This window comes from Stenella coeruleoalba (assembly GCF_951394435.1).
Source record: "Stenella coeruleoalba genome assembly, chromosome: 1".
Taxonomy (NCBI): domain Eukaryota; kingdom Metazoa; phylum Chordata; class Mammalia; order Artiodactyla; family Delphinidae; genus Stenella; species Stenella coeruleoalba.
In genome coordinates, this window is record NC_137169.1 from 174070650 (window position 1) to 174084500 (window position 13851).

The 13851-nt window shown below is 37.5% G+C and overlaps 1 protein-coding gene across 11 annotated transcripts in view; it reads right to left on the bottom strand.

The window, feature by feature from the left end:
- The window catches only part of SMG7 (SMG7 nonsense mediated mRNA decay factor), a 69233-nt gene that overhangs the window by 38112 nt on the left and 17270 nt on the right, over nt 1–13851 (bottom strand). For 7 of the 11 annotated variants that reach the window (XM_079900268.1, XM_079900263.1, XM_079900271.1 and 4 more), the window contains exon 2: nt 8691–8829. The exons of 3 other annotated variants lie outside the window; for them this stretch is intronic. In XM_079900268.1, coding sequence (XP_079756394.1) covers nt 8691–8806 — 116 coding nt within the window. In that variant the 5' untranslated portion in view covers nt 8807–8829. The remainder of the gene's footprint in view (nt 1–8690; nt 8830–13851) is intronic. One more of the 11 variants, XM_079900269.1, reaches the window with a different exon arrangement.

The window sequence follows — 13851 nt, forward strand, 5'->3', positions numbered from 1 at the left end:
CAGAGCCCTCTTCTTTCTTACTCTTGTTAAAATACTAGCAGTACTGCATCTCTTACCTAACACCAGTAATTACACTTAGGTATGCTCTTTCTAACCTTTTTAAGGACTTCTGCTCCTTTAATTACCCTCTCCCCTCTTTCAATAATTTAAAAACTTCCCTCTCTATTGGATCCTTCTCACAGTATTTAAACATGCCCTATTCTCTCACAGATTTTAAAACCTTCTATCCTAGATTTTCCTCTAGCTGCTGCTTCTTTTCTCTCTCCCAAATTCTTCAAGAATTGCTTATATTCAAGAGGTCCAAAACTGAACTCATGACCCATCCCCATCCCCATCCCTGGTTCTCTTTCTAGTGTTTTGTACCTTAGCAAATGTATCATGGCTTTCCAGTTGTGAAAAGCAGACACCTAGAAGTCATCCATGATAACATTCTCTCAAATCACTGGTAATCTATCAACTCCAAAAAAGTTTACCTACCAAATACATCTTGAATCTGTAGCTCTCCCTTTACTTCCTCTTCAGTCACTATAATTCAAGTTACAAGCATCCCTTGCCTGGACTATTGCAAAGCCACCAAATTGTTTTCTCCACTTCACTCTTGTCTCATTTCATTCTGCTCTCTCCACTGCTATCAGAGGGATCTTTAAAAAAATGCAAATCTGACCTCACCAATTGCACACTTAAAACCCTTTAATGATTTTCCACTGCTTTTAGGGTAAAAACCAAGATCTTTATTAAAGTGGTCTACAAAGTCCTCTGTAACTGAATAGAGTCTCTGTACTCTACTTCTACCATTATTCTCTTTTCTCCTTGGTCTCTGTGTTCCAGCCCCTGGACTTCTTTCTGGATTCTCCAATGTGCTTGGCTCCCTTGACGCTCAGGGCCTTTGTAAAGAAGAGTCCCTTTGCTAGGAATACATCTTCCTCCTTTGTCTGGTTAATTACTCATCCTTTGTCTCAGTAGAGACATTACTTCCTCAGGAAGCTTTACTTGAACCCTGCATGCATGAAGGATATTCCTGTTTTATGCTCTCAAAGCACTTGCATTTTTTCTTTACAGGGTGTATCACAGATTTTAGGAATGCTCACCATCACAACTTCTTTGCCTACACGGTGGGCATTCAATACATATTTTTTAAGTGAAGAAAGGAAAAAGGCTAAATTATTTTCATATACTCTAAAAAGGTAAGTATATAAACTTACGAGATTTCCATTTTTAAAAACAAGATTTGACATAAAAGCTAGAGAATATTTAGAGATTCTATAAGTTTTACTGTAAATGCTTTATGTAATTTATTATTTGATAACAATTGTGAATTTTAGTTTCATCAGAACATAACATGAACCTTTTTGTTTTCTTAGCTTTTAAAAAGATATCTATATTTTTTAAAAATTAAGCTTTCAAATAGAATCACAATAGGATGCTATAGAAACCACAAACCACAAGAACTATCAATATAAATGAACAATACCAAATAAACAGCTACACTTAGTCCTAAAAGGTAACATCAAATTCCATTATCCATAAAGCCTAGTTTGAGTGTTAAACTTTAGCCGTAAAAAAAAAAAAAAAAAAAAAACCCTCACAAAGTATTTGATTTATGCCCTTAAAACCTAAGATCAGGGCTTCCCTGGTGGCGCAGTGGTTGAGAGTCCACCTGCCGATGCAGGGGACACGAGTTCATGCCCCAGTCCGGAAAGATCCCACATGCCGCAGAGCGGCTAGGCCCGTGAGCCATGGCCACTGAGCCTGTGCGTCTGGAGCCTGTGTTCCACAACGGGAGAGGCCACAACAGTGAGAGGCCCGCATACCGAAAAAAAAAAAAAAAACCTAAGGTCATACTTAGGAATAGCACACATCCTAACCTACCAACAACCTCCTCTCCTCCCCCACCCCAAAACCCTCCTAGAGTACTAACTTACGAACCTTATACTGAGACAGCCAACCTTACTTATACATCTCCACTGGATTCAATACCTTCCATTCTGAGCTGCCAAGTTACAAAGGACTTATTTCACAATGCTTCCATATGTTAGCTAAAAATACATACTCTAGTTTATACAAGGTACACTTAGGATCATATGTCTAATGATTGCTTTCTCTTTCCAAACAAGATTTGCTTGTAAAGATGAACAAATGTCATCTTGGTATGCTAACATCTGCCTAACGAGGATACCAATTTCCAGTCAAATGAAGATCATATTGAGCATATAATAGGAACTATTTCCAAATAATCTGCTTCTCTGATGGGCCATCAGTAAGAGAAGAACTATAATTCTAACAGTTTCTGGAGCAGGCTTCTAGGCTTTGTTAAACCAAGATCAAAATTTCACTCTACATTTTTATACACTATAATCTGCCCAAGAAAAATGTAAAACTAAAAATCCAAACACTAACAAAAGTGCAAAAATGTCATAAAAACTATCTGACATGAATGTTCAAGCATTTTGAAATTCCAAGAGTTCTGATTCCTTATTAACACAGGGGAAGAGATGCTCCTCTGTGCACAGTTCTCTCCTAGGTTCTGAAAGAGACATGTGTTAATGACTAAAATAACCTTGCTAAATTGAAATGGTGAAAAGCTAGCTAAATGGAAAATGTAACAACCCTGGGAGACAGCTACTATGATTCCCATCCCATAAACAAGGAAGTTGAAGCTCTGAAATAATTTGTCCATAGTCACAAAGCAATTAGGTACAATTAAGTACAAACTTAGTTCTTTCTGACTCCAAAATCCAAGTCATTTCTATTTCTTTTAAATTAGAATAAAAAAATTCTATGACATAAAAAGCTAACGTAGACTTATCTAGATTCAGTTTTGTGCTCTGTCGATTAAACCCTAACATTTAAGACAACTAGTCTAAATTAAAAAATCGGTTCAGGGACTTCCCTGGTGGTTCAGTGGTTAAGAATCTGCCTTCCAATGCAGGGGATGTGGGTTCGATCCCTGGTTGGGGAACTAAGATCCCAAATGACGCGGGGCAACTAAGCCCGTGCGCCACAACTACTGAGCCTGTGCGCGGCAAACTACAGAGACCACGCGTTCTGGAGCCCACATGCCACGCACCGCAACAAAGAGCCCACATGCTGCAACGCAGGGCAACGAAGATCCCACGTGCTGCAACTAAGGCCCCACACAGCCAAAAATAATAAATAAATAAATTAAACAGATATTTTTAAAAAGATCACATTAGGAAATAAATACCTGGGATTTTTATCAAAAGGACCACAAGAAGTAAAATTCACATTCTAGTGCAGTGGTCAGCCTGTGGATGAAATTCCCTCCTTCACACTGGATCAATTTTTATAAATAAATTTTATTGGAACAGTCACGCCCATTCGTTTACATATTGTCTATGGCTGCTTTCTGCTACAAGAGCAGAGGTGAGTAGCTGAGGCAACAATCACATGTCTCACCAAGCCTAAAACAGTTACTATCTGGGCCCTTTACAGAAAATTTTGGCTCTCCTGCTTCAGGGAGTACTTCATCAAAAATGAGAAGTCGAATATGTGTAAGTTCCCAAACCAAACAGTTTTCCCATATGAGGAATCATCAATAACAGTTTCCTCAGACTAAAGATCTATTTTTATTTGTTAATGTCATAATCTTGTCACAAAGAAGACTATGTTAAAATATAGTCTCATGTAATCAGAAAGTTAGTACTTGTAGGCCATGCTATATTTCTGATGGAATTAATTTGCAAATTACTTAAAACATGGTTAGGTTTATATATTATTATCCACTAACTCTTCCTTTTTCTGTGTACCAAAAATACCCATTTAGATAGGTGAGAGGGTTAAACTAAAAATTATCTCACAAGAAAAGGAATCCCTATTCTCCCACCCCTACACAACTCTTAGTTTTTTTTAATAATGTATAATATACAAGAAATCAAATCAATAGATATGTGATCTTATACCAACTGCTTTCATAAAGATTAGCACAAAATTGGCTATTTGATTATTTTACGTTTTTATAAAGAAAAAATACTACACTTCAATGACCTACTGGTTTTGTTAAAGACCGATATTGTTAAAGATTAACGTTACAATGCTTAAAGAGACAATAGTTTTTAAATGTTTCCTCTTGGCTTCTAGAAGGTGTGGCCACATGAGATCCTTTTTATTCTTACTTTAAGCTAAAGGAATTAATGAAAAGAATGAATGAATGAAGAATCCAAGAAGTAAAATCATCATGCCTTCAATAATAAAATAGCACTATTAAATAGTTATAAAATATAAAGCTTTCAAAATACTAAATATATTGTCTCAGTTCGTAAATAATAAGGGAAATTAAGCATTTCTATCAAACACTAAAAGAGAAAGTCATTAAAAGACTGAATAAAATTTGAAACATTCAGTGATAATCAAATATGTTTAAAGCTAACCATCTGAAACAATACTCTTGGAGGGAACATGATCATCAAGATCTATAAATACATTTAATGCATTCTAATGCACTAGGTATATACTAAAATAGCTTACACTATATTTAGCACTTATTATTGCCAGACACTGTTCTAAAGTAAGGGCTTTCCATAGGGTAATCATTCAATCCTCACTATGTACTATTATTGCCTCCACTTTATAGCTGAAGAAACCCAAGGAGATAGAGATTAAGTAACATGCCCAAAGTCATCAAGTTAGCAAGTAGTAGAGGTAGCATTTTAACACCCTGATTCCAGAGGCTAACTCCTAACCATTGTATCATAGTTCCCCTGTTATACAAGGCTGTAAAGGGAAAAAAAAAAATGGAATGTTTGATAGTAATTGCCCAAAGAATTGGGGTTTTCAAAGGTTAAACATTTTATGGTAATTTTTTAATAATGTCACTAGAGGAAAAAAACTAATGGTTATCTTCTTTAACAAATAGCTTGATTATACATAGCACTGATATAACAATGCAAGGTAACAAATACAGGATAATCTCTCTTGTGATCACACATTAATATTCATGGTTTAAAAATATAGGACATTTCCAAATCAGGGGCCGATACAATGAAGGATTCCTTTTACCTGGCCTTCCAACCCCCTTTCTCGTATGAGCAGAACATAGGAATATAAGCCAATATCCTCTAAACTCACAGTTGTTAAGGAAAGGTAAATCAGGCTCTTTTGTTCTGGGAGGTAATGCTAAAGCAACTTTTTTTTGGAAATTTAAATAAAAGCCACAGCAGGTTTTATTTCAAGATAATTTGTTTACCTATTTCCATAAAGTACTACGGAGTATTTGGGATAACAGTAGCCAACAATTATGACCATAAACATAATAACCTAATGATAATTATTTGTGTTAAATAACAGGCCAGACAGTAGACACTATAAGGTGAGTGTGTGCTTACACATGCAGACACACATGCACATATACACTTAGATCTTTAAGATATCACCAAGTCTCATGGCATTAATCAGAAAAAAATAAATCACATCACTCTACTGTTGAATTTCACATAGAAAAGAACATCTAGGGAAGATGCTGCTCCTAAAGGAGCTTTTCTCAGTAAGAGGTAATAAAAATACTAACTTGCTTTCTCTCTTTATGGAACGTTTTGGCACGAATTTTCAAATCTCCTGACGCTCCACTGCTCTATATTACAACGTTCACTCTACAATCTATACAATTTGAATATGTGTACCTAGTTTTACAAAGGGCCATTTCTGGTCTGGGAATCTCAAAGTATGAGAAGGAGTTATTCTTCCAGGCAGAGAAAATATCACAACAATAAAAACAAAGCTGGGCTTCCCTGGTGGCGCAGTGGTTGAGAGTCCGCCTGCCGATGCAGGGGACACGGGTTCGTGCCCCGGGCCGGGAGGATCCCACATGCCGCGGAGCGGCTGGGCTCATGAGCCATGGCCGCTGAGCCTTGTGTGTCTGGAGCCTGTGCTCCGCAACGGGAGAGGCCAGAGCAGTGAGAGGCCCGCGTACCACAGAAAAAAAACAAAAAACAAAGCTAAGCCAGTGAAGGAGGTAGATTAATGGATCAAATGCACGGTAGGAAGCTACAGAAGATGAGCTGGAGAATCAAGGCAGAGAGCAGACTGTGAGGCCTTGTATGACATGTTAAGGAGCTCAGATTCTATCTTTTAACTACTAGGAAAACAGTGCTGAGTTTTAAACAGGGGCACAGCATTGTCAGAATTGCATTTTTAAAAGACTACAACAACAAGATGCATGGAAGGTGGATTTTAAAAGGGCAAGACTAGAAGAAAGGAAGTGATACTACAGATGAACAGAAAAGCCTTGATTCAAGAAATATCTGGAAGTAAAATCAGCAGGAGAAAAATAAAGCAGAGGAAACAGTCTAAAATCATTCCCAGATTGTTGGCTTGGACATCTGGGTATTTGACAAAGTGGGGGTGAGCAAGCAGACACTTAAAGACGAGTGTCAAGCACAGGGGAGACATCAAGACCAGGGATACAGTGTTGGAGTGATCAGCACAGCGATGGTAGTTAAAACCGTAAGAGTAAATGTAATTGCCCAGAAAGGCAGAAGGGTGGTGCTAGCTCCCTATCTTCATTTTTAAGTGGCAGATAAAAGAAAGACAGCCCATGAAGAACACCAAGAAGAAACTACAGGTGTACGAGAGCAAGAGAAGAGTGGTATAGGGAAAAGAAGAGGATAAAAAGGAAGAGTATTCAACAATCTCAAAGGCAGTGGATAAGTACTATAAGGATTGGAAGGTGTGTTAGATTTGGTGAAATAAGAGTCAATGATAGCCTTGCCAGACAAAGAAAAAATGTCAAATTGCAGTGAGAATGAGGAACAAATGAGCGGGAGAAGTTTAAGGCAACTCTTAAGACACCGGGCTGTGAAGAGAAAGAGAAGGGGGCCACGGGTAAAGAGACGCTTCTTTTTTTCAATGGGAGAGACTTGAGCATGTTTAGAATGAAGAAGAGAAGCTAGGAAAAAGGAATAGCTTGAAGATATAGGAAAGAACAAAACTAACAAAGCACGATTCTGGAAGAGATGAAAAGACATGAGAATGTGAAAAAGACAGGAGGCAAGACTGGCTTTGAAAAAGAGGCAGGATGAAATTGGAGGAAGGTAAGATTAGACAGAAATACGCTAGGAAAATTTGGGAGTAGTGCAGGGTGGAGAGATGTCCAGAGAATTCACTGCTACATTGCCTCAAATTCAGAGATAAAGTAGGAGAATCAGATCAGTGTCTGAAACTAAGAGGGAGATTAACTGAGGAGAATGGTAAGTCTCTGAGCTAATTACAAAAGGAATAGGCAAAAGAACCTGAGAAAAAGTGATGAGTGCCATATGGATTAGACACAATGGAAAAATGTGAGGAAGAAGGTTCCCTAACACAGAGAATAATGCCTGGTACGTCATAGCTGTTCACTAAAATGTTGCTGAATTAATGAATGGTAAAATGTGCATCATACTTAAGGCAATTTTATGTAACACAAAATGATACAGAATAAAAAAGACGTGGCCCTGAATCTGGGTTTCTTATATATTAGTAGTGCTACCTTGGAATTTCTTTCCAAGAAACTTCAATTTCCTCATCTATAAAACAGGGAAACAAACTCCCTTTTAGAGTTGCTATCAGGAATAAATAAAACAACAGGTAAGTTACATAAAAGAACATGAGTGATAACTCCGAGAGGGAGGGTTAATCTGACTATGACTTGAATACTTCAGTGACCACCAAATTACTTTTGCTAATCTAGTCACTGACAAAGGATCCTTTCTGAAGCAACACACTAGGTTGAAGAAGACAACATTCCAAGGTGGAGGTCAAAAATCCTAGATACCATCACATAAGGCTAAGTGACAAAAGAGAAACTGTTTGAATGTAATAATGACCGCATTCTAGTATGCACATAAAATAAAACCAGAGATTGATACATAAAAATTGCAAAGAATTTATGTTATTGTACTTTTTGTTTCTCCCCAAACATTAGCTTTGATTATATAAAACTTAAAAACTCACACAACTAGGAAGTGGTAGAACTTGGGTTCCACCCTGCAGTCTGGTTCCAAAGCTCATAAGCATTACACAGTAAAGCAAGTCTTCTGGAATGGCCTGGCTGTAGGTGTCACTGTCATAGTATCAACTTGTAGGGGCAACTAGCAGTTCTCATTTAAAAGCCCCATCTCTAAGATCAAGCACCTTCACACTGTCATTTGAACTGATACAAGCTGCTGTGACAAGAGTTACCTGCAGAGGGCTTCTCTTATATACCATCATATACCTATTCTATAGGCATCTAGGAGGCTTGACTGCATCCAGGCTGACATATAGAACCAAGAACTGATGTTCCCTGCACTCAAATGAACTGCAATATATGTAACCCAAAACATAGGAATTTTTATTTTAAAGGATAATCTACAAGATAAAGCACATGTCCCTATGCTTATCATAAATATTCAGAGACCCCATATATAAACATAAACATTTCTTAAATTTAAATGTTTAAAAATTTTCCTTGAACTATAAGATATAAACGCTCATGACAAAGTAAACATGCCAAAGTTCTTATGAAGCTACATAAGTTTAAAAAACAAACAAACAAAAAACCCCAAACCATTAGTACTCCCCTCCCCCATCCTGGCCAATATCAAATGCTTCAGAAAGCTTCTAATTCTTGTACTAGTGTTCATAATATATGAATACTTTAACATATATCTCTAAAAGGAATACAAACATGTAGAAATCCCTTGTAATTTTCATCCTACCTAATATTACTTGATTTCAGATGCTCCTCTGATTTCAAGTTTCCGGTCCTCATCTGGGACTTAAATGAAACGTTTTCTCCCACAATGACTATCTGCAAGAACATCCAATTTCTCATAAGGTAGAATGGTTTAAGACATTCTAGATAGAGGAGAGGAGGAAAATATGAGTTAACCCATAATAACAGAGAACCCCCTTGAAGAAAGTTAAATTTTCTCTTTATTTAAAATGATCTAATGTCAAAGGCAAAGGGAAAATATCAAAGCTTTTTTCCTTTTTATATTTAGTTTCTTTAGAATACACATTTAAAAATTCTGTTTTGTATATTTCTACAATTCTAGTTTGGGATCAAAGTGTTATTCTAATCTCCCTCCCTGCCTGCGAGTTGAGTGATCTCTATAAGGCAGAAACCAGTTACCCAGCAGGGCTCTTGCAGCACCAAGGTGAGAGTGCCCTGTAGAACACAGGAGCAGATGGTTGGTCCAAACTGGACTGCTTATGGAAGGAAAAACATGTAAAGTAATTAAACCACAATTATAGATGGTATAAATAATGCTTACATTCTAAGACCAGCTGAAAATGGCAGGTTTTAGATCTTCATTCACTCACTGAACAATGATTTGGTCATTTCTATGTACTAGATACAGTGTTAAGGACGAAGTATACAATGATGAACAAAACAGATTATAGTTCCTACCAGATTTAAATTCTAATGTGGACACAGACCAACAAGGAAAGAGGAAGCAGTAGAAAGTAGTGGGTAAAGGCATGGGCTTGGGTATCACGCTGCACTCAACGGCATGCCGGGAACAACTCAAGCCACAGGAAAGACATAACACAATTTCTTAGAGACATCAAGTTAACTCCAAGATTTGGACAAAATAAATTATTATTGAATACTGATAACTGCTTACATTTAGAATTATTATGTAGCAGATTCTATGCTAAATGTTCTATACACCTGATCTCACAGAATGGGAATATAAAATGTAGTAGTTAAGTACCTTATATTCAGACTGCCTGGGTTCTAACTATGCTCTGCCACTTATTAGCTGTATGCCCCAGTTTTGTCAGGAGTAAGAAGGAGATAAGAAAAGTATCTTCTTCATTGAGATGTTTTGAGGATTAAATGAGGTAACAGAAATAAAACACCTAGGATTGTTTCTTGTTAAATAAGCCCTCAAAACTGTTAGCTATTATTGTCATTATTATCATTATAGGTATTATTACTCTTCCCAAAAATCCTAAGATGTAAATGTTATTATCCTCATTCTAAAATGAGGATACTGAAGCTAAGAATGCACATTAATCAATTCTAGAATAGAAGACAAAGTTATTCATAATTTTTAACAATAAAACACCAGTCTTAAGAGAAATTTCAAACATGCAGGAGGTCTATGTGGACTTTGGCTCCATACTTCCAAAGCACGTGACTTTAGTTGTACTTCAGTGAAAAAGACTGGGAGAAAATACCTCATGACAAAACCCAAGCTCATTAGTATAGTCTCATGAATGCCATAGGGGTTTGTTTAAATATTATAAATGTTTAAAAGGTCCCTGAATGAAAGAATAAAATTTAAAGTGAATATATAAAGAAAACTAATAATCACTGGGAACGTAGGTAATCGACAAGTGGATTACATAAACCATTATCGATTTAATTTTCATAGCAACCTGAGGTAACTACTATTTTTCCAATTTTATAAATAAATAAAGAAACAAAGGCTCAGAGATTTTAGGAAATTTGCCCCAAATCACAAAGATAGTGGGGTTCAAATCCAGGTGTATCAGAATTCCAGAACCTAAACTTCATTTATTCATTATTCCATGATGCAATACGGACCTCAATTTTCAACAATTCACATGTTCAAAACTAAACTGTGGAACTCCCTGGTGGTGCAGTGGTTAAGAATCCACCTGCCAACGTAGGGACACGGGTTTGATCCCTGGTCTGGGAAGATCCCACATGCCGCGGAACAACTAAGCCCGTGCCACAACTACTGAGCCTGCACTCTAGAGCCCACGAGCCACAGCTACTGAGCCTGTGCATCACAACCACTGAAGCCCGTGCGCCTAGAGCCCATACTCTGCAACAAGAGAAGCCACCGCAATGAGAAGCCTGTGCACTGCGACAAAGGGTAGCCCCCACAAGGCAACAAAGGGTAGCGCAACTAGAGAAAGCCCATGCGCAACAACGAAGACCCAATGCAGCCAAAAAAAAAAAAACACTACATTGTGACTATTTTATTGCTTATGATTTTATTCAGAGTTTGCCTATTTAAAAGCATAAGACCCACCCATATTCCCCTTTTCCTTAAACCTGAAAAACTCTTCTCCAGGAAATCTTATTGGTTTTAGCCTCTGGTACATATTCTGTCCCAGAGGTCTCTCTAGTTCTTCTTCCCACTCTCTTCCTCCTCATCACAATGCAAAACAAAAATCCTAATTTCTAGAAATTTTTGATTAATAAGACAATTGACAACACAGGTTTACTATATTTTCTTACATAAATTATATAGGAAAAATAAACATACACAGACTTCAATGGCAACAGCAGAACATTCCTTGGAGTGACCCTAAGTCATCACTGCAAATAATTTGCACTGCAATTATATAGCTATTCATAGAAAGAGTTCCTGAATACATGGTAAAAAAGGGGAGATGATATCTTTGTGGACAAATCTTCATGCTATACAACTTTCTTAGATACCATCTAAAATAAAGATCAAACAAATTTTATTATACTCTCCCACACTGCTCCCCAAAGGAAAGATATAGCCTAGCCTCACTGTGCTTCCAACATCACACAAAACCCACTTTTTAAGTTCTTCTTTGTTAAACAAGAAAAAAAAAAAACCTCTTTAGTTGCAAAATGTACAGTAAATAACATACAATTCTATAGCATATTAACAAAATCAAATTACCAGCTGACTTAGGCAACAGATCCAAAGAAATTAAGAGTTTATACCATATCTGGCTCATATCAATTACACAAAAAAATATCTGAAAAGTTAATGACGGAATATTTTCCAAATCTGATGAAAGTTATAAACCCAGATATCTAAGAAGCTCAATAAACTTTGAGCATTTGAGCACAAAAGAAAACCATACAAAGGCACTGTAATCAAATGGCTGAAAAGCAATGATAAAGAGAAAATCTTAAGAGCAGGCAGAGAAAAAAATAAAGATAAGAATAATGGCAAAATTCTTATCAGAAAAAATGCAAGCCAGAAGATAATGGAATATCTTTAAACTAGTGAAAGAAAAAAAAAGAACAAACCCCAAATCCTATCAATCTATAATTTTATATCCAGCAAAAATATCCTTTAAAACTGAAGGTGAAACAGATATTTTTAGAAACACAAAAGCTGAGAAAATTTGATGCCAATAGGTCAATACCATAATAAATATTAAAAACAAGCTCTTGAGGCTGTTAGAAAATGGTACCAGATGGAAACCTGGAACTATACAAAGAGATAAGGAGTGTCAGAAATAATAAACATGTAAGTAAATGTAACTTTCTTCTTCCGTTTTTTTAAAATTTATTTATTTAATTTTTGGCTGCGTTGGGTCTTTGTTGCTGCGCACAGGCTTTCTCTAGTTGCGGCGAGCGGGGGCTACTCTTCATTGCGGTGTGCAAGCTTCTCCTTGTGGTGGCTTCTCTTGTTGCAGAGCACGGGCTCTAGGCACGTGGGCTTCAGTAGTTGTGGCACACAGGCTCAGTAGTTGGGGCTCGCGGGCTCTAGAGTGCAGGCTCAGTAGTTGTGGCGCACCGGCTTAGCTGCTCCGCGGCATGTGGGATCTTCCTGGTCCAGGGCTCGAACCTGTGTCCCCTGCATTGGCAGGCGGATTCTTAACCAGTGCGCCACCAGGGAAGTCCTACTGCTTCTTTTTTTAACCAGGTATAAGGCACCATGCTAAGAACTTTTACTCTGTTATCTAATTTATTCCTTCTCAAACCCTAGGAAACATATTATTTCCATGCTAACACTGAGGAAACTGGAATCAAAAGGTTAGATAACTGACCCAAGATCATACACCCCGTTTTCAAACTCAGGGCTGCCAGAAAGTAAAGGCCTTACTCTTAAATCACTATAGCTTTAAGTGCTGTGCTTGGCTAATGCTCATATTTGGAGTATCAGGCTAAACTTTCTGATAATATAGCTCCACTTTTGAAAGCAAAGTAACACACTGACAAGGTAAATCCCATGAGAGAGAACAGCTTTCGATATAAGAATTATCCTGAACATAACAAGAAAAAGACAAATAGAAAAAGTACCAAATTCAAATAGAGTTAGAAAACAAAACAAAACAAGGAAACACATGAAGACATAAACAAGGCCAGAGCAAAGAATCATAACAGACATTAGTGAACTGAAATACATTCATACATGCTTTGAATGAATATTCATCAAATATATGCAAAGATTCCACTATGCATCAGGCACTGCAGAGGCCTTAGGGATACAAGTGTTAGCAAAACAGTCCCTGTCCTCAATTAAAAAAAGAGTCTTTGGAGTTAAAAACAGAAGCCTTTGGTGACCTGACCAAGTATAGTTTCAGTGGAAAGGTAGGGGTAGAAACCAGAGAACAATGGGTTGAGGGAGTCAGTATAGATGATGTTTATAAGGTGATAAATGGGGAAGATAAATATAGAACAAATGCTAAGGAAGGACAGGTTAAGGGAAGCTTGCTCAAATGTTTATGACAAAGCTCCAATTAAGGAGGGAAAAGGTTGAATATAAAAAAAGTCTGTGGGCTTCCCTGGTGGCGCAGTGGTTAAGAATCCACCTGCCAATGCAGGGGACACAGGTTCGAGCGCTGGTGCGGGAAGATCCCACATGCCAGTGGAGCAACTAAGCCCATGCTCCAGAACTACTGAGCCTGCGCTCTAGAGCCACAACTACCGAAGCCCACACACCTAGAGCCCATGCTCCACAGCAAGACCGCAATAAGAAGCCCGCACACTCAACAAAGAGTAGCCCCAGCTCGCCGCGACTAAAAGCCCGTGATCAGAAATGAAGACCCAACGCAGCCAAAAGTAAATTAAAAAGAAAAAAAAAAAGTCTATGAGATCCAGAGCAAAAACAAAGAAAACCACCTTAATAAGGAAGATGAGAACCTTTTCCTTTCTAAGAGCGACAGAGGCAAGGACTAGTAGAG